The 24,871-nt window shown below is 47.6% G+C and overlaps 1 protein-coding gene across 3 annotated transcripts in view; it reads right to left on the reverse strand.

Moving 5' to 3' along the window:
* Positions 1–15,527: 15,527 nt before the first annotated feature.
* The window catches only part of ASIC2 (acid sensing ion channel subunit 2), a 1,237,856-nt gene continuing 1,228,512 nt past the window's right edge, over positions 15,528–24,871 (reverse strand). For all 3 annotated transcript variants that reach the window (XM_038385862.2, XM_038385865.2, XM_038385861.2), the window contains 2 exons: positions 19,247–19,315; positions 15,528–16,449 (listed from right to left, as the gene is read on the reverse strand). In XM_038385862.2, coding sequence (XP_038241790.1) covers positions 16,348–16,449; positions 19,247–19,315 — 171 coding nt within the window. In that variant the 3' untranslated portion in view covers positions 15,528–16,347. The remainder of the gene's footprint in view (positions 16,450–19,246; positions 19,316–24,871) is intronic.

Consider the following 24,871-nt stretch of genomic DNA (forward strand, 5'->3'; position numbering starts at 1 on the left):
AAGGAGCCTTTTGCCTAAGCTAATAGCAAATGACGGCTCTATACTAGTCCTTGCATCCCTCCCAGCACTGCCTCCCTTCCTACAAGCTGGGGCAGCCTTCCCCACCCTGGCCTCACTCGCTGAGTCAGGACACTGCCGGCAATTAATAGCAAGAGTGCCCTTGGCTCAGATCCTGCCCTAAAACCTAGACTGAGAGGTGAACCCAGAGCTTCAGCCTGCCTGCATTACCTTCTCAGGCCCCAGGGGCTGATGAGGAGCCCTCCAATCTAGCCCTGGAGCCAAGGGAATGCTCAAAGGCCAGCCAGAAAGAAGCAGCCAGCCAAAGGCAGCATCTTCTCTGACCAGTCACCGAGTCCAGTCCGTGGTAACAAAAGCACCAAGCCATGGCTGCTAGGCCATCAGGAAGGAGGTGCCAATGGTGTTGCTTTAAAAACCTCAGCGGAACCCTTAGGGCTTGTTTACACTGCAGGTTATAGAGTAGCAGCCGTGTTAGTCTGTATTCGCAAAAAGAAAAGGAGTACTTGTGGCACCTTAGAGACTAACAAATTTATTTGAGCATAAGCTTTCGTGAGCTACAGCTCACTTCATCGGATGCATTTACTACAGGTTATGTTGGTGTAACTTATGACAGAAAAAGCCACCCCTTTGAGCAAAGTCAGTTACACCAACCTAAGTGCCACTGTGGGCCACGCTGTGGGCAGGAGAGCTTCTCCCACCGACATAGCTACTGCCTCTCGGGGAGGTGGTTTTATGATGCCAACTGGAGCTGCGTCCCATCGGCAGACAATGTCTTCGCCAGACACACTGCAGTGATGCAGCTGCACCAATGCAGCTGTAGTGTCTCTAATGTAGAATAGCCCTTCGTTATGCTGGTTCAAGAGCAAATGCTCAGCCCTGAGCAGAGCAGAGCATCTGATGGGGATGGAGCAGAGAAGATGGTTAGATTCGAGTTACATATCAATGCACAATAATTTTAAAGCTAGGGTGCTAAGTATATTAAGTATAGTAAAAAACCCAACCACTACATCAGTGACAGGGAAGGCTGTGGCCGGACACACCCCATCCACCCAAAACCTGAAAAGCAGGGAAATAAGAAGTTAATGGGAAAAACGTGCACCTTCTTTTGCACCTTCCTAGTGCCCACAGTCCTGCTGTCGCTAGCTCGCTCCAGAGCTCTGGGACCCTCTCCACCTCCCTCTGATGCCCCAAAGCAAAATACGTCCCCCAGCTGCATCCACCTCACACTTCAATGCAAAACCTTCTCAGTTTTCTTAATTCCCAGCAGAAATAAGGCAGAATAATGTCCCACATAGCTGGAATGTAGGACAGTCAGATGTGAGGTAACTGATATAAAACCAGATGAAATGATGGTGCCAAATTCCTTTTGTACCCCTTATGCTCTGTGTCACTTTCCAAGCGGTCACCATTCTTGGTAACCATAGACTCAGGGTTGGAAGAGACCTGAAGAGGTCATCTAGTCCAGCCCCCTGCACTGAGGTGGGCCCAAGTATACCTAGACCATCCCTGAAAGATGCTTGTCTAACCTGCTCTTAACAACAGCCCATGATAAGGATTGTTCACTAAAACCCCTGCTTTGGGCACTGAACTCAGATGCAGACAAGGACGTGTGTTACAATCTCATTGCCAGACAAGGGCATGCAAGTCTCCAAGGAGCCTTAGCAGGCATCAGCCACTGGGCAGAATTATTCTCTCTGAGCTGACTAGTGAGTCTCCTGCATGCCGGTAGTTCAGAATCTCTGCTCATGGCTACAGGGTCTCCATGCATGGAATTGGTACAGCATGCATGAGGGACAATCATTCTATAGGATGAGTGAGGCATCTGCCCTCCATCCTTCGAGCCTGATGGTTTCCATCTCCTCTTGATATTGTCTCTAGCTTCATGATTCTGTGTCCTGTGGCTAGTGACTTGGGCTTCGCACCCTCATATGCTGCCACAACTGAGCCTCTCTCTGAGACAGGGCCGAGCTGCAGCTCCCCATAGTGATCTGAGTTTGTTTCCAAATCCAGAAGACGTCCCCAGTGAGAGCTCCCGCACAAGAGGCAGCCAGCATGAGGAACTCTTTCAGGAGTCGTTACCTCTCCAATAGAGGAAGGACATTTTTAATGCCCAGCCTACAGTAAAACTTCTGCAGTTCAGCTCCCGGAGCATTTCAGATGCATGAGGGTTGCTGGTTTCTAGGCAGGTTTGCTGTCAGCTAAAATGCAGCAGTAATAGCTATCCTTGGCCCAGTGACAGCAGAGTTGAAGCTTCTGCTAATTCCTTTCATTTAATGATTAACAGTGGATGAGCAGTTTGCAAAGAACCTTTCAGGGATCAGATGATCCCTCTCAAGCTCGACTCAACGTGGCAGTTCTCATTTGCATGAGATTTGTGAATAGAGCTGTGTGAAATTTTTCATCTAAAACCTTTTTTCAGCCAAAATAAGAGGCAGATTCGGTGACATTGAAACATGTCTCGAATTCCTGGCATTTCACCAAGGGGATCATTTCTAAAACAAGCCAACAAACAAATTCTGAAAAAAATTCAAACAATCATTTTTATTGGTGGAAAATTTCAGCTTTCAGTTGAAAACAAAAATCTGATTTCCTCCCCCATTTTTCAGCAACTGGACCCCCAAAATAATTGGTTGGAAACTGAAAAATGTTTGGTTTTCATCTGAAAATTTTCGGTCTCCAGGCTTTCAGTTTTCCAGAGAAAAGAGGAGAAGTTTTGAGACAAGCATAAGCTTCCTGGGAACATTTTCCTTTAATCAAATACCCATATTTTTGCCAATACAAGTCTTGATGTGAAATTTGCAACCAGCCCTAGCTCCCTGGATTTCATTGGAATTAACTCTGGGATACATTTGACCCATTTTGAGCCTGCCAGGGCATATTTAAACAGTGGTGAAAAGAGAAGCAAAGAAATTGCAATTCACAGGGAGTGTAAAGTCCAGTTTTGCTTTCTGTACTGATTTTAGAGAGTTTCTCAATTCCCTCAGTTAAAAGAAGGCAGCCAACATATATGACCAATGGGCTGGATCCACTGGCAATTTCATGTGAGTAAGGACCAAAGGGTGAGGGATCCCGAGAGAGGCCTAATCAGAAGCAATGCTTCTTGAAGTGTTGTACTTGCTTGGTTTCCTCCTCAAGAATCATGGCCTTTATTTCTATTTCTCTGCACTCTGGCAATGATCAAACTGTTTGACAGTACAAATAGTATGACAGCGAGAGGCAATTACCTTGTCAGACGTTCACTTGCAGCCTTTCTGAATTCATCACCTGAAAGAAGGGCAGTGGAGCAGTTGGCATTTCACAGAGAGACGTCTCGAGGCAGACAGAACAGGAACTGCAGCGGACTAATGCGCCAATGGAGAAAGAGCCAGGTTAATGCCTTGGATCGGCTGGGACACTGGAACAAATCCATTGCAGACGGAGCTTGCACCAATCAGCATCAGCAGGCTGGGCACTGCTTCACTTTGAAATATCAACTGGAAATCAGATTGGAGATGTGAGCCGGACACCAGCACACATACAGCTGATGGCGCCCGTATGTCGTCAGCTTCCTATATATTCTTGGGGCTGGATTCTGCAAAGCGCTAATGACCTCCTTCGCTTGGGTGGCTCTCCACGTGTCAGGCTACAGCATAAAGAAATCAGACAACTGGTGACCATTTATTTGGTGCCGAGGGTGGCCCTCCGGCATGAGCGTCTCCTGCAGTTTCTTGAGGCTGGGCTGCCACTGTGGAGAGTGAAGACTGTAGGAAATGGAATGCTGGCTTTACTTTCACATCAAATACTGATGTGACACTTCGTATCCCCAAAGTGGCCTCCAGTCTGGGGAGTTCTTGGCTCCTAGGTATCCAGCGTGAGACACCTTGGGGCTGATATTCCACAAACGATGAGCACCCACTGACAGCAACGGAGTGATGGGCGCCCAGCCCCTGTGAAAATCAGGCCCAAGTTTGGACACCCAGAAGCCCAGGCCTCCAAAATCAGCAACCAGTTTAGTCCCCAGTCACCGAGTTTGACACCAAGACCACTTCTCACGCACTAATGAGAATGGTGAGTAGAGCCAGTCCAAGCTGGGCTCTGACAGCTGTTTGGTTCAGTCTGGGAGAGCATCAGGAAGAGGCAGAGAGAGACGTCAGCAGATAACCTGGTGCTAGGCGTGGCCAAACTCCCTTCCACTGCTCCAGTGTTAGAATAGCCAGAGGTGGGGGACGGGGAACAAGCTGGCTCAGATGGTTGGCAAAAGAAGATGGTCATTGGCAGGGCCATCCCTAACTATTTTGGTGCCCTATGCAGGGGGCTGTGTGGGGCCCCAGGCCTCCACGGGGAGGAGTTGGGGGGGGCTGGCCCCAGGCCTCAGCGAGGGGGTGGGGGCTGGCCCCAAGCCTCCGTGGGGGACAGAGGCTGGCCACTTCCTGCAGGAAGTGGAGTGACCTAGCCCCAGCCTGCTCCTGGCCTGGGGCGGGGCTGGGGTGGAGCAGGTGTGGAACGAGGCGGGGCTGGGGTGGGGAAGGGGTGGGCTGGGGTGGAGCAGGTGCGGAACGAGGCGGGGCTGGGGCGAGGAAAGGATGGGACCTGGGGAAGAGCCGGGGCAGGGGCTGGAGCAGCATGCAGCTGCGCAGGGTACCAGGAAATTTGGTGCCCCAAATTTCTTGGTGCCCTATGCAGCTGCGTGCTTTGCATATGGGTAAGGACGGCCCTGGTCATTGGTTCCAAATCCAGGCCAGGTTGGGGATGAACAAACATTAACAATTCATGGCTGTTTGGGACCCCAGGGGGCATGACTAAGGCGACGTTTTAGTCACGGATATTTTAGGTAAAAGTCATGGACAGGTCACAGGCAATAAATAAAAATTCACAGCCCGTGACCTGTCCATGACTTATTCTAAAAATAACTGTGATTAAATCTTGAGTGGGGGAAGAACTGGAGGAGCATGTGGGGGGACACTGCTGGGGGGGTAGCATCTGGGGCCAGTGTTACCAGCTGCCAGGGGCTGCAGACAGTGTCTGCTCCAGTTGGCAGGCTGGGGACCGCTGCCTGGGGCCACGGATCGCGACTGCTCCTGCCGGCTGCCTGGGAACCATTGCCGGGGCTGCTGGAGCAGCGGCTGGTGTGGCTGTTCGGGGAGCCACCAGAGCAGCTGGCCCTGGAGCCAACTGCTTGGGTGACCTTGGGGTCAGCCACACTGGCTGCTGCAGAAGTCATGGAGGTCATGGAAAGTCACAGAATCCGTGACTTCTTCGACCTCCATGACAGACATGGAGCCCTAGGCATGAATTGGTGGCTTTGGCCAGTGTCCTAACACATAATGAAAACCAACATCATCAAAAGCCCCTGGTTGGCTCTGCACTTCCGTAGCAATGAAGGGTTGTGGCGAAGGAACTAGTCTCCCACTTCTCTGTCCTGGGGCAGAGCAGAGAAGTTTGCCCCCTTGCAGGATCCATCCTATGGTCAGGTGGCTCCATGGTTGTGAATTTCACCCCCAGTGGTTTCACTGGATGCACCATGGTGCTTTGCAGAGGACAGTGTTTCCATTGTCTGCGTGAGCTGCAGGACCATGGATTGGAGAGACCCAGAATCCATATTGCCCTGATCCATGTGTAGCTGCTATCAAGCCCCGAATGCATGTTTCTAGTTGATGCAAGAGTATGTGTTTGCACCATCCCAGGGGACTGCAGCCCTAGATGAATTAAATGACAGTGAGTTTGCATTGTCAGCCACTCCAATCTAAAGCCCCGATCTCCAATCACTGGGTCAACATCAGAGGTGAATGTCAGAGGGAGATCATTTGTAACTTCCCTTTCCCCTTAGCTCACAAGTTACATGCATTGAGACTTCAAGACTCCCATGGACCTCAGCAAGAGTTGGATTGGGCCTGTACAGGGGAATTTTCAAAGAGCCCAGCAGCCCCTGTTGTGACACAACTGGCCAAGATGGTTAGCAGAGTTTGGCCCTCACTGTGCTGGGCTGCCTGGAAATCTGTTGGCATTGAACACATCTGACAATGGGAATTTTACTCTGAGCCCAGAGAAGTGCCCATGGGACTTGACAGCCAATGTCCCATTTTCAAAAGTGACTTAGGAGCTCAGGCTCCTAAATACCCAGCTCCTCAAAGGTATTTAGGTACTGAACTCCCATGGGCATAAGGTGCCTACATGCCTTTGAAAATCTTGGCCTTAGTAGCCTACAGTTCATTAAAAGTCATTGTTATTTAGACTTTAAAGTACTTAGGCACTTTTGAAAATGTTCCCATTAGACTCATGGCAGCTTCTTTAGATTCACAGCCGCCCTCTGCCATGGACTTTGCAGTGGCCCTGACACATCCCTTCTGAATTTGCCTAATGTTTGCCTACATTTTCCATAGTGATCTCACTCCTGATGCGGTACGAATAATATTGACCTATGAATTTCACAGTCATTGGGGATTTACAATTAGTATAATTAAGACTTTGGCAAAGGCTTCAAAGGGGCTCTTTAACTTCAGAAGCACCTCACAGAGATTGGATGAATGGGGGGCTGTGATTTGCTCTAGTGAAATATACAAATCCTACAGCAGTTGCTGCAGTTTTCTTCTCTTTTAACCCTTTCTGGAGACTGACGACATACGTGCGCGTCTTCCTTAGTATTTACTTGTCTGTCAGCCTGGAAAATGTCAAGTTTCTCAGATTTAAAGTCTTCTTGATGGTCATAGGTTGACTTGGACCTTTGTCTCTGGCCATGCCACACCCTAACCCTAACCCTTTGATGTGTTCTGAACCCTTCAAATAGAGCTTTTGTTGGGATTTATTGATGTCCATGGAGAAAAAGTTTTAGGAGAGACGGAGCTCAGAGCATAGAGTATCAACCTAGGAAAGAATTGTTTGGAATCTCCTTTAAACGTTCCTGTTCTTGAACTGTTGTATTTCATTGCATGTCTACAGTGATTTTATCCCCAGAGCTCAGAGACAAGAACACTTGACTCATCAACCAGAGAGTTCAAAGGGCCTGAAAAAGGAGGGTCTGTATCATTGTCCTCATTTCACAGGTGGGCAAACTGAGGCACAGATCCCAGAAGTGGTGCTCAAGGCAACACAGTGGAACTGGAATAGAACTCAAATCTCCTGCCTCCCAGACTTATGTCTGATTCACCAGACACCCTCCCTAGCCAGAAGCAAACACGTTTGCTGAACAGCATGGTGCAGTTTCCCTCTTTTCGTTGCCCACAGGGCTGCTTCAGTGCAATTCTGTGGTATAGCACATTGTCTCCCAGCGTCTCAAACCAGAGGGGAATTCTTGGCAGAACAACCTGCTGGGAGGGAGCAGGCTACATAGCAGCAAGCCAAGGACACAGCCCAGTGAACACGCTGATGGAAAAGACTATAACGGAAATTTCCCACTCAGTTCATAATGAGGGTGAGCACCAGTCAGACAGGGTGGGCTTGTGAAGCCCTTCAGCTCTGGGACTGCCTCATCTTCAGTGAAATTGTTACAACAGTGCTCTCTATCTGCTCCTATTGCTTGGTACAGCTTGGACCCTGTACCCCTGGAGGGGCTGGGAGGTGGCATGTGGAAGAAGATGCTTCTCTGGTTTGTGTGCTGCTGAAATGAGTCAACTTGGGGGACCCTGGAGTTTGACGATAACAAGGGGGCTCCAAGATGCAATGGCAAGGACCAGCAGAGCTAATGAGGGTAAATTTCCAAACCACCAATTAACCTTATGGCTTCTGGTATGACAAAGCTCTCAGTGAGGGCAGTGGCTTGAAATGGGAATTTGGTAGCGGAAGTGCGGGGTGTGATGAAGGGAGAACTCTAGCCTGCAGTGAAGAACCATATGAATCATAATTCAGGAGACATGGATCATGGCACCAGGCTGAGTTGAGTTTTGAGGGGTGCTAGAGTGTGGGTTTGCTGAGCCACTGCAAATCTTCGCTTCATCGCAGAGAGCTGGAGCATCCAGCATGCTTGGGATTTGTCTCCTGGTTCAGAGACGATTCTGAGGAGACACCAGAACTGGGCTATGGTTTGTTGTGCAGCCACCTTATGCCAGTTGCACTACATGGACAAAGCCATGGAGCAACAGAAAGTCTGTCTGTGCAGGACAGGAGCATCCCATCAAGCTAATCACAAGTAAAACAGTTTAAGGCTACATCTCTGCTATGAAGGTGGAGAGCGCAACTTGGGGGGAAGTCCTGCATTTTAGGAGGCTGCTCTGAAACAGGACATGGGTGAGCTTGTTTGCTGTAACGTCTGCTGAAGCTCCCTCCATGGACTGTAGATTGACGGAGGAACATTGCTGCAATTGCCACCCCAGAGATGGGGTGGCAGCGAGCAGCTGCTCTCAAGGCTTTGCTATCAGCATGGTGCTGGCGAAAGCCAAGAGTGTTCCTTCTCCTTTGCCAGCAGTGTAGCAGAAAGCTGGTTTGGTTCCAGAGTCACACAGAACTGATCATGTCCCAGGTGCCCTCATGGGAGGCAGAGCAGAGGCTCACTTCCGAGCTTCCAGCAAGGAAAGACACCATGGACCCTGGGGGTGAAGGAACAAGCTGCAGGGCTGGAGGCTGCTCTGACTTTGCAGTGAATGTGTCTGGTTTTAATTTCCAAACCTGGGTACTGAGAGCACAAACAAGAGGGGTTTTTTTGCCTTTTTAAATTTTTTTAAATTGTCTGTAAATTAGGTGCACCTATCGGGTTCCAGCTATATGATCTGTAATGAATCGAAACTACCTAGCTCTTTTCATCAGTAGCTCTCTAAGCATGCCAGCACCATCAGCACCATTTTACAGATGGGGAAACTGAGGCACAGAATGGAGACATAATTTGCCTGATGTCAGAGCTGGGAGTAGAACCCAGGAGCCCTGAATCCTAGTGACATGTTCTGACAACTAGGAAACACTGCCTCCTACCAAGTGAGGGTTCTTCTGCGATAAGAAAGTCCTAGATTCTAAGACCAGAAGGGACCATTGTAATCATCTCTGCTGACCTCCTGCACATCACAGGCCACAGGACTACTCAACATTAATTCCTGTTTGAACTAGAGCAGAGCTTTTAGAAAAAACATCCCATCTTGATTTAAAAATGGCCAGTGATGAAGAATCCCCCACAAACCTTTGGGAAATTGTTCCAAAGGTTAATCACCCTCACTTAAAAATGTGTGCCTTAGTTCCTGTCTGAATTTGTCTTCAACTTCCAGGCCTTGGATCATGTTAGACCTTTCTCTGTGAGGTTAAAGAGCCCACTATCAAATATTTGTTCTCTGCTGTAGGTGCTTAGACTGCAGTCAAGTCACCTCGTCACCTTCTCTTTGTTAAACCGAGTAGATTGAGCTCCTGGAGTCTATCGCTATAAGGCATGTTTTCTAATCTTTTACTCATTCTCGCAGCTTCTCTGAACTCTCTCCAATTTAGCCACATCTTTCTTCACATTTGGACACCCGAATTGAACACACTGTTCCAGCAACGGTTCCACCAGTGCCAAATGCAGAGGTAAAATAACCTTGTTTATGCATCCAAGGATGGCATTAGCCCTTTTGACCACGGTGTCGCACTGGGAGCTCATGTTCTGCTTACAATCCATTATGACCCTCTAAGTCTTTTTCAGAGTCCCTGCTTCCCAGGATAGAGGCCCCCATCCTGTACGTCTGGCCTGCATTCTTTATTCCTAGATGTGTACATTGACATTTAGCTGTATTAAAACACATATTGTTTGCTTGCACCCAAAGTACCAAGCGATTCAGATCGCTCTGTATCAGCAATCTGTCCTCTTCATTATGTACCACTCACTCTCCCAGTTTTTTTGTTAGCTGGGAACTTTTTCAGTGAAGAGTTTATGTTTACTGCCAGGTCATTGATAAAAAATATTAAATAGTGTAGCACGAAGACCTGATCCTGCAGGACCCCACTAGAAATACAGCCACTCAGAGATGATTCCCCATTTACAATTACACGTGGACACCTATCAGTTAGCCAGTTTTTAATCCATTTAATGTGTGCCATGTTAATTTTATACCAGTCCAGTTTTCTTTAATCTAAATGTCACGTGGTACCATGTCAAAGTCTAAGTTATTACAGTTATTAGCACTGTTACCTTTATCAACCAATCATGCAATGTAATAAAAAATCTGGTTAGCTTGATAGAATCTATTTGCCATAAACCCACATTGATTGGCATTAATTATAGTACCTCTCTGTATTAATTGATTCCCATATCAGTGTTAGGATATCGATATTCAGGCCTTTCTGTAAAGGCCTAGACTCTAAGAATTTAGGTGTATTCTTATCACTTGGCTAGTTCTAGAGGTATAAAAGAAAGAATCAGAATCACTGTCTGCCGGTGTAAGGGCCTTTTCTCTTCCTGTGACAGCCGGAGGCCCTGTGCTTAGGCCAAGGCCTTTGGCTAAGCAGCAGGGGCAGCCATAAGCTGGGAAGCCACCGGTCACCTCCTCACATCCCAAGCTAGTCACATTGAAATCAGGTGCTATGGGGCCGTTAGGGTACAATCCTGTCCTGAGAACGCCTGTCGCCTCCAGAGAAAGGGAAGTGCCTAGAAAATGTACAAGGAAACTTAGTTTGAGAGCATCCTGTCTGGCAAGAACTGACTTATCAATAGCTGGGATGTGAAATCCTCACTTCTGTATTGTTTTGTCATGATAGTTCCCACTTTGCTATTGTTTGTCTGTATAATCTCTGTCTGGTTCTGTGATTGTTTCTGTCCGCTGTGTAATTAATTTTGCTGGGTGTAAACTAATTAAGGTGGTGGGATATAATTGGTTACATAATCACGTTACAATATGTTAGGATTGGTTAGTTAAATTTCAGTAAAATGATTGGTTAAGGTATAGCTAAGCAGAACTCAAGTTTTACTATATAGTCTGCGGTCAATCAGGAAGTGAGTGGGTGGGTGTGGGGGGGGGGAATTGGGAACAGGGAATGGGGGGAAATTGGAATCATGTTTGGATAAGGGCAGGAATGGGAACAGGAACACAGGCATAAAGCTCTGTGGTGTCAGAGCTGGGAAGAGGGACACTAAGGAAAGAAACTGGAATCATGCTTGCTGGAAGTTCACCCCAATAAATATCGAATTGTTTGCACCTTTGGACTTCAGGTATTGTTGCTCTCTGTTCATGCGAGAAGGACCAGAGTAGTAAGTGGGTGAAGGAATAAGCCCCCTAACGATCAGCTGCTTCGTTATATTGCTCAGGATTGACAGGCCTGGGTCATCCCATTTACTTTTTAAAAATATTTGCACAGCATTGATTTTCTTCCAGAACTTCCTCATTGCTACAAGACTTATTGAAAATAAACATTAACAATGCAATGAACTCTTTGGGCAGCTCTTTTTATAGTCTTGGATGTGAGTTATTGGGACCTGCTGATTTTAAAATGTCTAACTTTTGTAACAACTGTTTAATATTCTCCACAGCTACTAGTCAGTGGAATGGAAAGAGTGTCATCTTCATATGATATAACTACACCATCTGTTTTTCCCAAATACAGAATAGAAATATTTATTTAATACCTCTTACTTTTCTGCATTATTGTTGATAATACTACCATTTCCATCTAGTAATTTCCATCCACCAATACCATCGTTAGAATTAATTTTGTTTCTAGTATACTTAAAAAAACTCCTTAAGTCCTTATCTCTGCTGGCCATAAATTTCACCTTGTGTCCTTTTGCTTCCCATATCAATTTTCTACAATTGCTATCTTCTGATTTATATTTATTACTCTCAACTTCCCCTTTCTTCCATTTATTATATACTGGGTTGTTTTTTTGTTTTAATTTTTTATAGCTGCTTTCACTTTCCCTCGTAAGCCTGTCAGTTTTTTAACCAGTGTGGACTTCTTTCTCAAGTGTGTAATTGTGGCTTTTGGGGCATCTAGTAAAATGTTCTTAAACAATTCCTAAATTATCATTCATATTTTTCTGTTTACATTTTCCTTCTAGCTAATTTGGCTGAAAATAGTTTTCAGCTTTGTGAAACTGGGCCTTTTAAAGCACCAAGTGTATATTGGTGGTTTGGACTTTATTCTGTTTGCACATCACAAATGTGATCAGGTTATGATCACCTGCACTTGAGCACCATTAATTTTCCATTCTGTGATAAATTTCTCTTTATCTGCCAAGACGAGGGCTAATATAGAATTCCTCCATGTTGGATGCAGCACGTTTTGAGTTAGGAAATTGTTATCTGTCATATTAAGAAATTCCAAGGATGTTTTAGTACCAGCAGCAAGAGACCTCCAGTATGTGCCACTCAGGCTGAAGACTGCCATGATCACACAGCTTTTTCTCTTACACGTTATAGCTAGGGGCTTAAGGAGCCAGCCAAACTATTCCCTAGTGTGACTTGGTGGTTTGTAGCACACACCAAATCATATGCCGTCTTGTGCATTACCTGTGAGGACATTGATCCGTAAATGTTCCAGATCACTTTCTTCTGAGCTATCAGTGACTCGAAAGCAGGTGATATATTTACACACTGTCATTGTTCCTCCTCTTTAGCCCACTCTGTCCTTCCCAAGCCACTCTCCCCCTATACTGCTGTCGATCTATCTATGTTGCTTACCTGTTTCCCATCCCCGTAGGATCTGAGCTCCTCGCAACCTGCAATGTATTGAGCCTTACAGCACTGCTCTGCAGTAGGGCAGGCTATTCCCCGCATTTTACAGTGGGGGAACTGAGGCACAGAGAGGCTACATGAATTGGCCAAGGTCACACTGGGTGTCTGTAGCGGAGCTGGGACATGAACTCTGGTCTCTTGCAGCCTAGGTAGTGCCCTAACCAGTCCATGATCCTTCCGCGTCTCTGCAAGTCTGTGTATTAAGGCTCACACACAAGTCACTGCAATAACAGTGCTCTGTTGGGCTGAGAAGCGCAGTGTGATGAGCCAGTGGTTGGGGCATTCACGTGGAAGATTTGGGTTCAATTCCGTTCTCTGCCACAGACTTCCTGGGTGACCTGGGGCAAGTCACTCTAGCCTCTCTGTGCCTCTCCGAGGTGCTCAGCTGCAATGGTGATGGGCCTTGGAAGTACCTACAGTAGAAAGGTACCTAAATTCCCTCTAAGCTGTGCGATTGTGCAGCAGCCTATTAAGCACCGTGCTAGAGCTCAGGGCTGCAGCGGAGAGAGATGCCTCTCCCGCAGCCCCGGACCTGCCATTGCAGGGAGAGGAGCCCCTCCCCTGCCCCCAACCCAGCCCCAGCCTGGAGCTGCAGTGGCCAGGGGAAAGTCGCCTCTCTCCCACTGCCCAGGTGCTGCTGTGGGGAGAGAGAGCTGGGTGGGAGTCTTCTCTCCCTGCTATAGCCCCGGGGCAGCCTGCACCCCAAACCACTCATCCCCAGCCCTGCTCCAGAGCCCACACCCGCAGCCAGAGCCCTCACACCAGCCCTCTGCCCCAGCCCTGAGCCCCTCATCCTCGGCCCCACCCCAGAGCCTGCACCCCCAGCCGGAGCCCTCACCCTCCTGCACCCCCAGCCCTGAGCCCCCTCCCACACTCTGAACCCCTTGGCCCCCACCCCTGCAACATGAATTTTGTTATGTGCATCTGTATGGAGGTGATGCGTGACACAACACCTCCATATTGGTGCACATAACAAAATGCATTGTGCACATGTATGGGAAAATTTAGAGGGAACACTGATATGTACCATCCCTTCTCCAGGTTGGGGGGTGTGCTTTGCAAAGTGTTGATAAAAAGATGTTATTCCTTAACGTGGTGCAAAATCAGTCACTTGGTTCATACATTTCCCAGCACTGCCCATGCCCCTGCTGTCACTGCTAATAAATAGACAAACCCATCCCGTGCACTCTGTCCCAAGTTCCGCTTGTCCAGGCTAATAAAAACAGCCAAGCTCAGAACTCTGTGAAACACACTTTTGTTTTGTTTCTCTTTATTGGTGTAAAGCTGTAGCACACAGTATCATTTTGACAAGGTACCCTTCGAATGCATGGTCACTAACAAACATGACTGTGATGGGCGGCCGCGTCACTGATGTACAAAACAAGAAATGGCCAGACACAGGTGGGCATAAGAATCACAGAAACAGGGGGCTGTGAAACAGACTACACAAGCCTTTCAATCAATTCTATGATTTTCCAGAGCGAACAGCTCCGGGTGCTGGATGTTCTGGGAAGCACCGTCTCATCTGGTGGGGCGTGTTAGTGACATCTCTAGGCTGCATCCCTACAATCCATACGCACTGGAAATGCAGTGAGGCCAGAATTTATGCTGCTCCCCGATCTACGTGCAGTTGGGGTTGGGACTGAGGTCGGGGAGAGGGATGAAATTTTGTACTTTCTAGGAAATGGTAAAACTCTTTGGAGTTGATTAGAAATAGTTAAATACCCACTAAATACACCCAATGCCGATACTGTCCAAGGGACATCCCTGACTGAGACCCAGGGAAGCATGTAGGGCCAGATCCCCAAATGGTGTAAATGGGCATAAACCCATAGAAGCCAACTGAGGTGTGCTGATCCGCACCAGTTGAGGAGCTGGCCCGTCATACTGCTGTTCGCTGACATTTGTGTCATTTGTTCTATTCACAGCATCTGGCTGCCAAGAAAGGACCCTACTAGGGCTTAGAAGGGAGCTGGAGGTCCAGGCAAGCAGGGTTCGGTGCATTATTTACTGCCAGTGCGTCAAGTCTGTTGCAGTGTCAGGAGGAGCCGCCGTGACTGTCTGGAGGTTTGGGCTGCGTTCTGGAAGGCTACAGGAGGGAGACCCGGGGGGCTACAGTAGGGGATCAGCTTCCAGCTCCTCTTCAAAGAGAATCATAGCCAAGCAAGTGCTTCCAGGAGTCTGAATCCTAGAGACGCTTCAGAGCAGCTGACTAGCGGGCAGGGTGGGAGGTTAACACTGGACACTCCAAGCTGCTCTCCTGCAGTGGCATTGACAGGCTAGACTCTGTGCTAGGGCAGGCCCGGGCAATCTCATAGCTGCGCTGGGGCTTGTTGGGAAGGAAGCCACGGGTTTTGTTTGGGAATATGTGTGTGGCTTCGGGGTGGGGCACGGGTTGGGAATAAAACCAACAGCCCCAGGAGTGCTCTGGTCCCAATCAGCTGGGTGGTACTGCTGATGTCCTAGTGACATCGCCTGATGCGCCAGGGTGGGGAGCAGCTGCTGTGGCCAGATCGGAAGGGGTTCTCTGCTCCCAGCTTTGGGGAAGAACAAAGCCCACCCTGGAGATGACACGGGAAGGGGACCAGGTGGAGGGTCCTGGCTATGTGCCAATGCTGTATGTGTATGTGTATGTGCCAATGTGCCCACAGGCTGAAGAAGTGCAAGGCCCTACTCACCTGTTTGATGGAGCAGGAAGAGGCTGGATTGGCAGCCTGCTAGCAGCCGAGGGGTGGGCAGTGGAGAGTGAGCCCAGCTGCCCCCTTTCTCTACCCATCAGGGAAAGGCAGCGGGGCCAAATGCAGGGGACCACCAAAACAGCCAACTGAGGGGGGGATCCCGGCTGCTCTGTCCATCCTGAGGCCGGGGCGGTGGTGAACAGGTCAGGAGGCAAGGCAGAAATGACACAGCCTGGCCATTTCCACAAGACCAGCTTTAATATCAGTCAGAAGAATGAGGAAAAAGTACAATGGAAAGGAATGAAAAATAAACCCCATGCCCGCTCCAGCCCACATGCCCCCAAACCAGACTGTACAAGCTGCGTTACAGACCGAGGAGCACAACACAGTAGCCACGGGCATGGGCATCCGAGAGCCATCCAGGTCAGCGAGTCAGACTGCAGGTGCGGTGCCTGGACCGCTCCCCTCTAGGTGATGGTAGCTCCACCAGGCTTAGCCTCTGTGGGACCCGGCTAGCAAACTGACACGAAGAACAAGGAGGTAAGGCGAGTCCAAGAGTTGCACGTTTGTTTGTTTCTTTATTCTAAAACAGCCTAATTAATGGCACTTTCAGGGATGGATGGGCCCACAAAATTCCTTCTTGGTAGTGAAATCAGAGCCTGTACAGAGGAACAGAGCTTAGAAAGACAGCTAGGAATATATTGCCATAAAAAATATCGGCATGCAAGTGCTTTATACAGTCAGCAGTATATGAAATGGTGGTTTTGTTAGTGTCTGTGTTGGTCTGTACAGTTCAAAAAAAGAGTATCTTCAGATCCTAAAGACGAGCCCCCCCACAGGAAAGGACGACGCTAGTCAAGTCTAAGGCGCCGCTTGCTTGGTTTTGGCAGAGATGTATAATATATATACAGTTATATATAGATATATATTATATTTTTTTAAATGCATAGCGATTTTCTTCCTTTTCCCCCGGTGCAAACATGAGCTTGGTCCCTACTTTCCTATGCAGTTCTCCTTTCAGTTGGTCTTGGCACTCCAGAGCTGGCGGAGAGGTGTCAGCAGGCGATTTCCTCCAGCGTTCCCAGGGCCGTCTGCAGGGGCACATTCACAGTGTGGCTGATGGTTTCGGAATGATTTGGGATGGGGTCGCAAGTGCTCTGGGGGAGGAGAGCGACAGGGTTACCACAGGGGGCAGGCGTGGCTGAGCCGCTCCCGGCTCTCAGCCCTCGCGCTGCCAGGGGTTGCTATTGAAGTCAGGTGGGGGGACGGGGTATACCCTGCTGCCCCACGAGAGTGTCAGATCTTCCAGGCTGGAATTTGGGGTATGTCTACACCTCATTTAAACCTGGGGCTTGTGGACTCAGTGTTTCCAAACCCACGCTTGAGCATCCACAAGGCATTGTGACCCTGGGTTTACAGTTGCTGAATCCGGGTCTCACCGCTGTGCTAACGCATCCATACTGCACTACGCAGACCTGCTAAACTCGGGTCTGCGGCTTGAGCTATATCCACGCTTGGACTCACATTTCCACAGGACTCGGGCTCTGACCCCTGCCCCCCCCAGCAGGGTGCATGAGCCTGAGTCCAGAGGGGTTCCTCACCCAAGTTAGACTGATTTCTGTGTAGATGGAGGTGGGGTTTGGCTCAAAGCTGAGTCTGAACCTACGTTTACAGTGCAACGTAGCCAGACAGCTAAGATACAGTGGGGGGCGGGGTGGGGCGGGACGGGCAGCCTCACATTGTGCTTTGTAGTGCATTGTGGCAGAGCAGAACCTTCCATTTCCTCTCACTTCCCCCATCTAGTGAAATATCCCCAGTCCAGAGTGTCCCTGGCATGCCAGTTTGGGCATCTCTCCATAGGACCCACCCCTTCTTTTCATTCAGCATCAGGGACACGCAGCATCTCTGACACACATAGCTTCTGCACAGGGCTGCAAAGAGCCAGCATTTGGAGCATTCCCTTAACAGCAGAGCTGGTGGAAATTTTAGGACCAAAATATTTTCCCACTGGAAAAAAAGGGGTTTAATCAAAAACAAAATGTTTTACGATACCCCACCATTTGGGGCAAAATGTTGTCAGATTTGCGGATAGGAAATTTGAAAGCAAGGTGAACATTTCCATTCCAATTGAGATGTGTTTTGTGAAAAACCGAAACGTTTTTCAAATGGCCAATTGGGTTACCCCCCCTCATCATTTTGCCATTAAGTGCGGGTGAATGAATGAGGTCCGGGGTGGGTTATTTTTATTTATTTTTCATTATTTCTCTTCTTTTTATTTTAGCAAAACTGGAAATTCTTCAGGTGAAACATTTCAATTTTGCAGAAACTACATTTTCCATCCAAGAAAAAAATTACATGGGAAATTTCAGATCAACTCTAATGATTTGAATGGACAGTGCCATCATGGGGCCCAAGCTGTGGGGAGAGGGTCAGCCCATTAGTCCCCCCCGGCTCTTTCTTTGGTCTTGCTGCTAAGATGGACAGGGCTGGCAAGTAGTTTGAACTTCTCCTGGGTCCTAGAGACAGAGCAAGGAGGTGAGTTTCAGAGCTGACATGTGCCTCCTCTTGCCATGCTCAATGCTCCCCTGGATTCTTCACAGACTGGGGATGGGCTGAGAATCAAAAAACACCAGGGAGATATCGGAACGGGTCAGATTCCAAATGGGTTGGCTTGGTCCTGCATCTCCTCCCCTTCTCCATCCAGGCTGCTGAGACTCCCCAGAAGCAGAGGACCACACAGCAGCCCTTAAATCAGCAAGAGGGCTGGAAAATGCATTGTTACACTCCATAGGGACACCCAGGGACTGGATTTGAGACTGGACAGAGCTGTTATAGGGAGACCCAGCTTTTCAGACATAGCCTCCATTTAATCACGGACTTAGGTCCATGTATTTAAGTGTCTAACTCCCACTGAAACCCATGGGCGTTAAGTGCCTAAATACCTTGAGGGTCTGGGCCATAGCCATCCAAAAGCCCTGCACTCTAGGCACAGAGGGGAAGGTCCTGCTAGGAGTGAGCTGGAAACCTGGCTCCGAAATAGATCTTCAATTTGGTTTTGCACAAGATGCCTTTTTTGTTGTAGCTGAAAAATGACTCCCCCCAAAAAAAATCCCCCCCACCCAAAATCACTGAAACTTTTTTTCAAAAAGTTGTCGATGGGATTGAAATTGTCCGTTTTCAGCAATATTTCCCATGATCGTTTTTATTAATATTTGTATTGACCATTGATTGCCATGTTTATAGAAATCATTTCCAAACTCCTCATAGAAAAAGCAGGTACTGAGCACTCAGTTTTCAGCAAGACAACGCGTTTTGGGGATAACGTTTTAAGAAAAATGCCAGTTAACAGTACTGCGGAAAATTGCATGAAAAATAATAGACAAATGGGTCAATTTCAAACCCTATGAAACAGAAACAAGTTTGACATTTTGAACAAAATTGTTTTCTTGTGTTTCAAAGAGCGCTGATTGGAAAGTTCTTTCCAGAGTCTCTCATTGATCGCAGTGAATGCTTTATGAGAGAACATGCAGTTTTTCTTTAGTTTCATCTATCTTATCCAAACCCAATCTGTCTACCTTGCTTGCTTGTCTACACATTCACTCTTAACAACTCTGGAGATTTTATCACAAGTCTTGCAATATGTGGTGTTTTTCTTAAAGCCCTGACTGGGAATCTCAGCTTTCATTCTTTTTTAAAGTGAGGTTCTAGTTCTCAGGGTTTCAAAGAGAAGCTGGAAAATGGGACCCCCGCAAATGCTCAAAAAGCAGAAAGCAATTAAAAATAATCTCATGATTGTTAGAACTGTCTCCTGAGGTTTGGGGCCTGACTCCTGGTGGTAGGGTTGACCATTCTGCCTCCCTATCTATGGGATTTCCCGTAGTATTGAGTCCATTCAGGGGTTGGCAGCTGGAGAGTATGGAGACCCCTGGTGACGGTACTGATGGGGATCCTTACCACGTTTTCGTCATGGCTCCCCTCCTCCTCCTCCTTGCCAAGCAGGTCTAACAATCTTTCCTTGATCAGCTGAAAGAGAGGCAGACTTGGTTACCTTAGGCAAGAACAGCCAGTCACAGCTCCCCTCCCTGAGCAGTAGCAACACCCAGCCAGCCAGGACATGCCACTCACTCTCTAAGACTTCTCTGGGATTCACTCCCTAAAGGGCCTGGTGGCAGCTTGACATCTCCATGGGAATGTAGAAGGCCAGATCTATCTCCAGGGCAGCTCCTGGGACTGTGGGCTGGCATCAGACTCTCCCAGCAGGATTGACTCCAGGTGATAACACAAGCCCTGTTTCTATGGATGGGAGCTGCAATGGGCCGCCCATCCCCTGCCCCCCATCTGGCTTGTGGCCCATTGTGTGCCCCACATCTCAATGCTGAGTGCGCAAAGGCATATGGGAGACATGGGCCCTGCCCCTGCTGCCCTCATGAGCTGGGTGGCTCCGCGGGGACAGGGCGCCAGGTGCTGACTGCACATCCGGCTCCAGCAGCGCTGGCATGATTCTAAGAGGCTGCAAATGTTGCATTGAGCAGAAGGACTTCATGGGAGATGCCTAATCGCTGGAGCAGTCCCCTGGCCTGGCGCCCTCACAGAACGGACGGTGCCGGGCATGGGCAGGTTGTGATAGATGGCTGCATCCAGTTGCTTGGGAATGCAAACTGACAGGTTGTGGAGCGCCATGTTTGACCGAACTGAAGCTGTTGCAATTGAATGAGGAAAGTGCATAAGGGCCAGGCTCTCTGGCTGTAGGAAGCTAGTGGAGGCTGAGGAAGGGGGATAAGTTGGCTCCGAAGCACCATGCCCAGCAGGCCCAGATCCTGCAGCAGTGTTGTGGCTCCGTGGCAGGAGAGAGGACAGGCTAAAGCAAAAGACAAGGGGCCCAGGGGGGGTCACATTTCCCCCCCTCAGGCCTGCCAGAGAAGCCAGCGGAAGGGGGCCAGGAGGCTATGCAGAGAAAAAAGGTTTTCTGCATAGAGGACCCAGGAAATCTGCAGTATTTTTGGGGGGGAGGAAGTCTCCTCCCTCGACAGAAAAAATTGGGGAAGAGGAAGAAGTTTTCTGACAGAACACAGCTATTTTATCAAAGCAGAAATGCCAGTGGAAAATGGCCGTTCTTAGTGAAATTTTTCCAGTTATTGAAAAATCTCAGTTGGCTGGGTGAAAACTTTCTAGACACTCTCCCACGTTTTTGCCCATCCATCTGAAATTTTTTAGTTGCTGAAAACCACAGAATGTTGGGCTTTCGAGGCGAACCCAAAACATGTTGTAGAAAAATTCTGACATAATGTTTTCATCCAAAATTTTCCCTGAAAAAACACCCCAAACATTTCCTGAGCAGCTCTAGCAAGGTCTATTTCCAGAGAGGCCATGAAGCCCTGGAGAATGCTGGTAGATGGGCAAAGATACTTTGGCAGGAGCATGGGAACTGCCACACTGGATCAGACAAGCAGTGTGTCTAATTCTATCTCTGACTGCCAGTACCAGGTGCTTCAAAGGAAATTGCAAGTAGACTATTATGGATTAACCTATCTGCATAAGAACATGAGAATGGCCACACTGGCTCAGACCATGGGCCATCTAGCACAGCATCCTATCATCTGACAACAGCTGATGCCTGAAACTTTAGAGGGAAGGAACAGAACAGTGCAATTTATTGAGTGAGCCAACCCGTCATTCAGTTCCAGCTTCTGGCAGTCAGAGATTTAGGGACACACAGAGCATGCAGTTGCATCCCTGCCCATCTTGGTTAATAGCCACTGATGGACCTATCCTCCATGAACTTATCTTATTCTTTTTTTAACCCATTTATAATTTTGGCCTTCACAACATCTGCTGATAATGAGTTCCACAGGTTGACTGTGTGTTTTGTGAAGAAATACTTCCTCTAGTTGGTTTTAAACCTGCTACCTGTTAATTTAATTGGTGACCCCCTGGTTCTTCTGTTATGTGAAGGATCCTAGCCCCAGAATATAGGGACTTCTTTACAAGGGGAAATTGACTGTTAATAGCTATTCCAGAACAGCTATCCAGACACTTTTATTCTGGGAAAGAGTGTTCATACAAGGGAGGTATTCCAGAATAGCTAAATTATACCAGAATAGCTATTCCAGAAAGAAAAGGGGTACTTGTGGCACCTTAGAGACTAACAAATTTATTTGAGCATAAGCTTTCGTGAGCTACAGCTCACTTCATCGGATGCATTCAGTGGAAAATACAGTGGGGAGATTTATATACACACACAGAGAACATGAAACAATGGGTGTTACCATACACACTGTAAGGAGAGTGATCACTTAAGATGAGCTATTAGGAGCAAGGGCTGGGTGGGAGGAGGAAGAAAACCTTTGGTTGTGATAATCAAGGTGGGCCATTTCCAGCAGTTGACAAGAACATCTGAGGAACATTGAGGGGTGGGGGGTGGGGGAATAACATGGGGAAATAGTTTTACTTTGTGTAATGACCCATCCACTCCCAGTCTCTATTCAAGCCTAAATTAATTGTATCCAGTTTCCAAATAATTCCAGTTCAGCAGTCTCTCATTGGAGTCTGTTTTTGAAGTTTTTTTGTTGAAGAATAATCACTCTTAGGGCTATAATCGAGTGACCAGAGAGTGTTCTCCGACTACAAGCCATTACCCTCTGATCCCACTGAGGGTTACCAAAAGAAACTACACCATTTGCTCAAGAAACTCCCTGAAAAAGCACAAGAACAAATCTGCACAGACACACCCCTAGAACCCCGACCTGGGGTATTCTATCTGCTACCCAAGATCCATAAATCTGGAAATCCTGGACGCCCCATCATCTCAGGCATTGGCACCCTGACAGCAGGATTGTCTGGCTATGTAGACTCCCTCCTCAGGCCCTTCGTTACCAGCACTCCCAGCTATCTTCGAGACACCACTGACTTCCTGAGGAAACTACAATCCATCGGTGATCTTCCTAAAAACAACATCCTAGCCACTATGGATGTAGAAGCCCTCTACACCAACACTCCACACAAAGATGGACTACAAGCCATCAGGAACAGTATCCCCGATAATGTCACGGCTAATCTGGTGGCTGAACTTTGTGACTTTGTCCTGACCCATAACTATTTCACATTTGGGGACAATGGAGACCTTCAAATCAGCGGCACTGCGATGGGTACCCGCATGGCCCCACAGTATGCCAACATTTTTATGGCTGACTTAGAGCAATGCTTCCTCAGCTCTCATCCCCTAATGCCTCTACTCTACTTGCGCTACATTGATGACATCTTCATCATCTGGACCCATGGAAAAGAAGTCCTTGAGGAATTCCACCATGATTTCAACAATTTCCACCCACCATGAACCTCAGCCTGGACCAGTCCACACAAGAGATCCACTTCCTGGACACTACGGTGCTAATAAGCAATGGTCACATAAACACCACCCTATACTGGAAACCTACTGACCACTATTCCTACCTACATGCCTCTAGCTTTCATCCAGACCACACCACATGATCCATTGTCTACAGCCAAGCTCTAAGATACAACTGCATTTGCTCCAACCCCTCAGACAGAGACAAACACCTACAAGATCTCTATCATGCGTCCTTACAACTACAATGCCCACCTGCTGAAGTGAAGAAACAGATTGACTGAGCCAAAAGAGTACCCAGAAGTTACCTACTACAGTACAGGCCCAACAAAGAAAATAACAGAACACCACTAGCCATCACCTTCAGCCCCCAACTAAAACCTCTCCAACGCATCATCAAGGATTTACAACCTATCCTGAAGGACGACCCATCACTCTCACAGATCTTGGGAGACAGGCCAGTCCTTGCTTACAGACAGCTCCCCAACCTGAACCAAATACTCACCAGCAACCACACACCACACAACAGAACCACTAACCCAGGAACCTATCCTTGCAACAAAGCCCGTTGCCAACTCTGTCCACATATCTATTCAGGGAACACCATCATAGGGCCTAATCACATCAGCCACACTATCAGAGGCTCGTTCACCTGCGCATCTACCAATGTGATATATGCCATCATGTGCCAGCAATGCCCCTCTGCCATGTACATTGGTCAAACTAGACAGTCTCTACATAAAAGAATAAATGGACACAAATCAGATGTCAAGAATTATAACATTCAACAATCAGTTGGAGAACACTTCAATCTCTCTGGTCACTCGATTATAGATCTAAGAGTGGCTATTCTTCAACGAAAAAACTTCAGAAACAGACTCCAATGAGAGACTGCTGAATTGGAATTAATTTGCAAACTGGATACAATTAACTTAGGCTTGAATAGAGACTGGGAGTGGATGGGTCATTTCACAAAGTAAAATTATTTCCCCAGGTTATTTTTCCCTCCCCCACCCCTCAATGTTCCTCAGATATTCTTGTCAACTGCTGGAAATGGCCCACCTTGATTATCACCACAAAAGGTTTTCTCCCCCCCTTGCTGGTAATAGCTCATCTTAAGTGATTACTCTCCTTACAGTGTGTATGATAAAACCCATTGTTTCATGTTCTCTGTGTGTGTATATAAATCTCCCCACTGTATTTTCCACTGAATGCACCCGATGAAGTGAGCTGTAGCTCACGACAGCTTATGCTCAAATAAATTTGTTAGTCTCTAAGGTGCCACAAGTACTCCTTTTCTTTTTGTGAATACAGATTAACACGGCTGCTACTCTGAAACCTGTCATTATTCCAGAAAGGTTATTCTGGAAGATTTCTGCAGGTCAATTTCCCCTGTGTAAACAAGGCCTTTGTCAATGAAGGTTACTGATCTCTAACAGTTCTTCCAGATGACCTCAGTGTATAACACTCTTGAGATGTGCAGTGCAACTGTGCAGAGGCCTTATGGAATAAAGTGTCATTTCCATTCATAACACCAAGAAATCAATGTTTGCCAAAGGAAAAAAACCTGGCAAGAGAAAAATATTCTCCAGCTTCTATGAATGGAACCCCACCTCCCACCAGAAACTTGATTTGAGAGAATTCTTATTACCTTCTTATCAAAGAATCCAAAACAGAGACTGGCTTGTTGGATTTTAATCAAATTCTGTGTGTGCACAGATTGAGATATAAACTAGGGAGCAGAGTCTGTTTGAACTCCAAAGCCCAAAGTTTTATGCTTGTATTTTTCATTATATTTTATTGCAAAATAATGCCACCAAATATGAATGGCTGCTCAGAAGGGACTCTGTCAGTAGAACTGCCTGCCTTACATTGCAAATGCATCACTACCTCTTTAATAACACTTAAGACTTGTCTCCTCTTGAAATGCTATGGGGGTAGCTGTAGCGGTTCAGTGTGGACGCTACCTGTGCTGACAGGAGGGGTTCTCCCATTTGTGTACATAAGCCACTTCCCCAAGAGGCAGGAGCTAGGTTGATGGAAGAATTCTTCCATCAAGCTAGTGCTGTCTACACTAGGAGCTTAGGTTGGCTTAACTATATCTCACAGCAATGTGGATTTTTCATGCCCCCCAGCAACGTACCTGGGCTGACCTTTTAGCATAGACCAAGCCTTAAAGTGGGATTGTTTAAAAGTACCTAAGCAAGTCAGGGGCCAAAGGCTGATTGAAAATC

Source organism: Dermochelys coriacea, chromosome 27 (genome assembly GCF_009764565.3).
Source record: "Dermochelys coriacea isolate rDerCor1 chromosome 27, rDerCor1.pri.v4, whole genome shotgun sequence".
Classification (NCBI taxonomy): Eukaryota; Metazoa; Chordata; order Testudines; family Dermochelyidae; genus Dermochelys; species Dermochelys coriacea.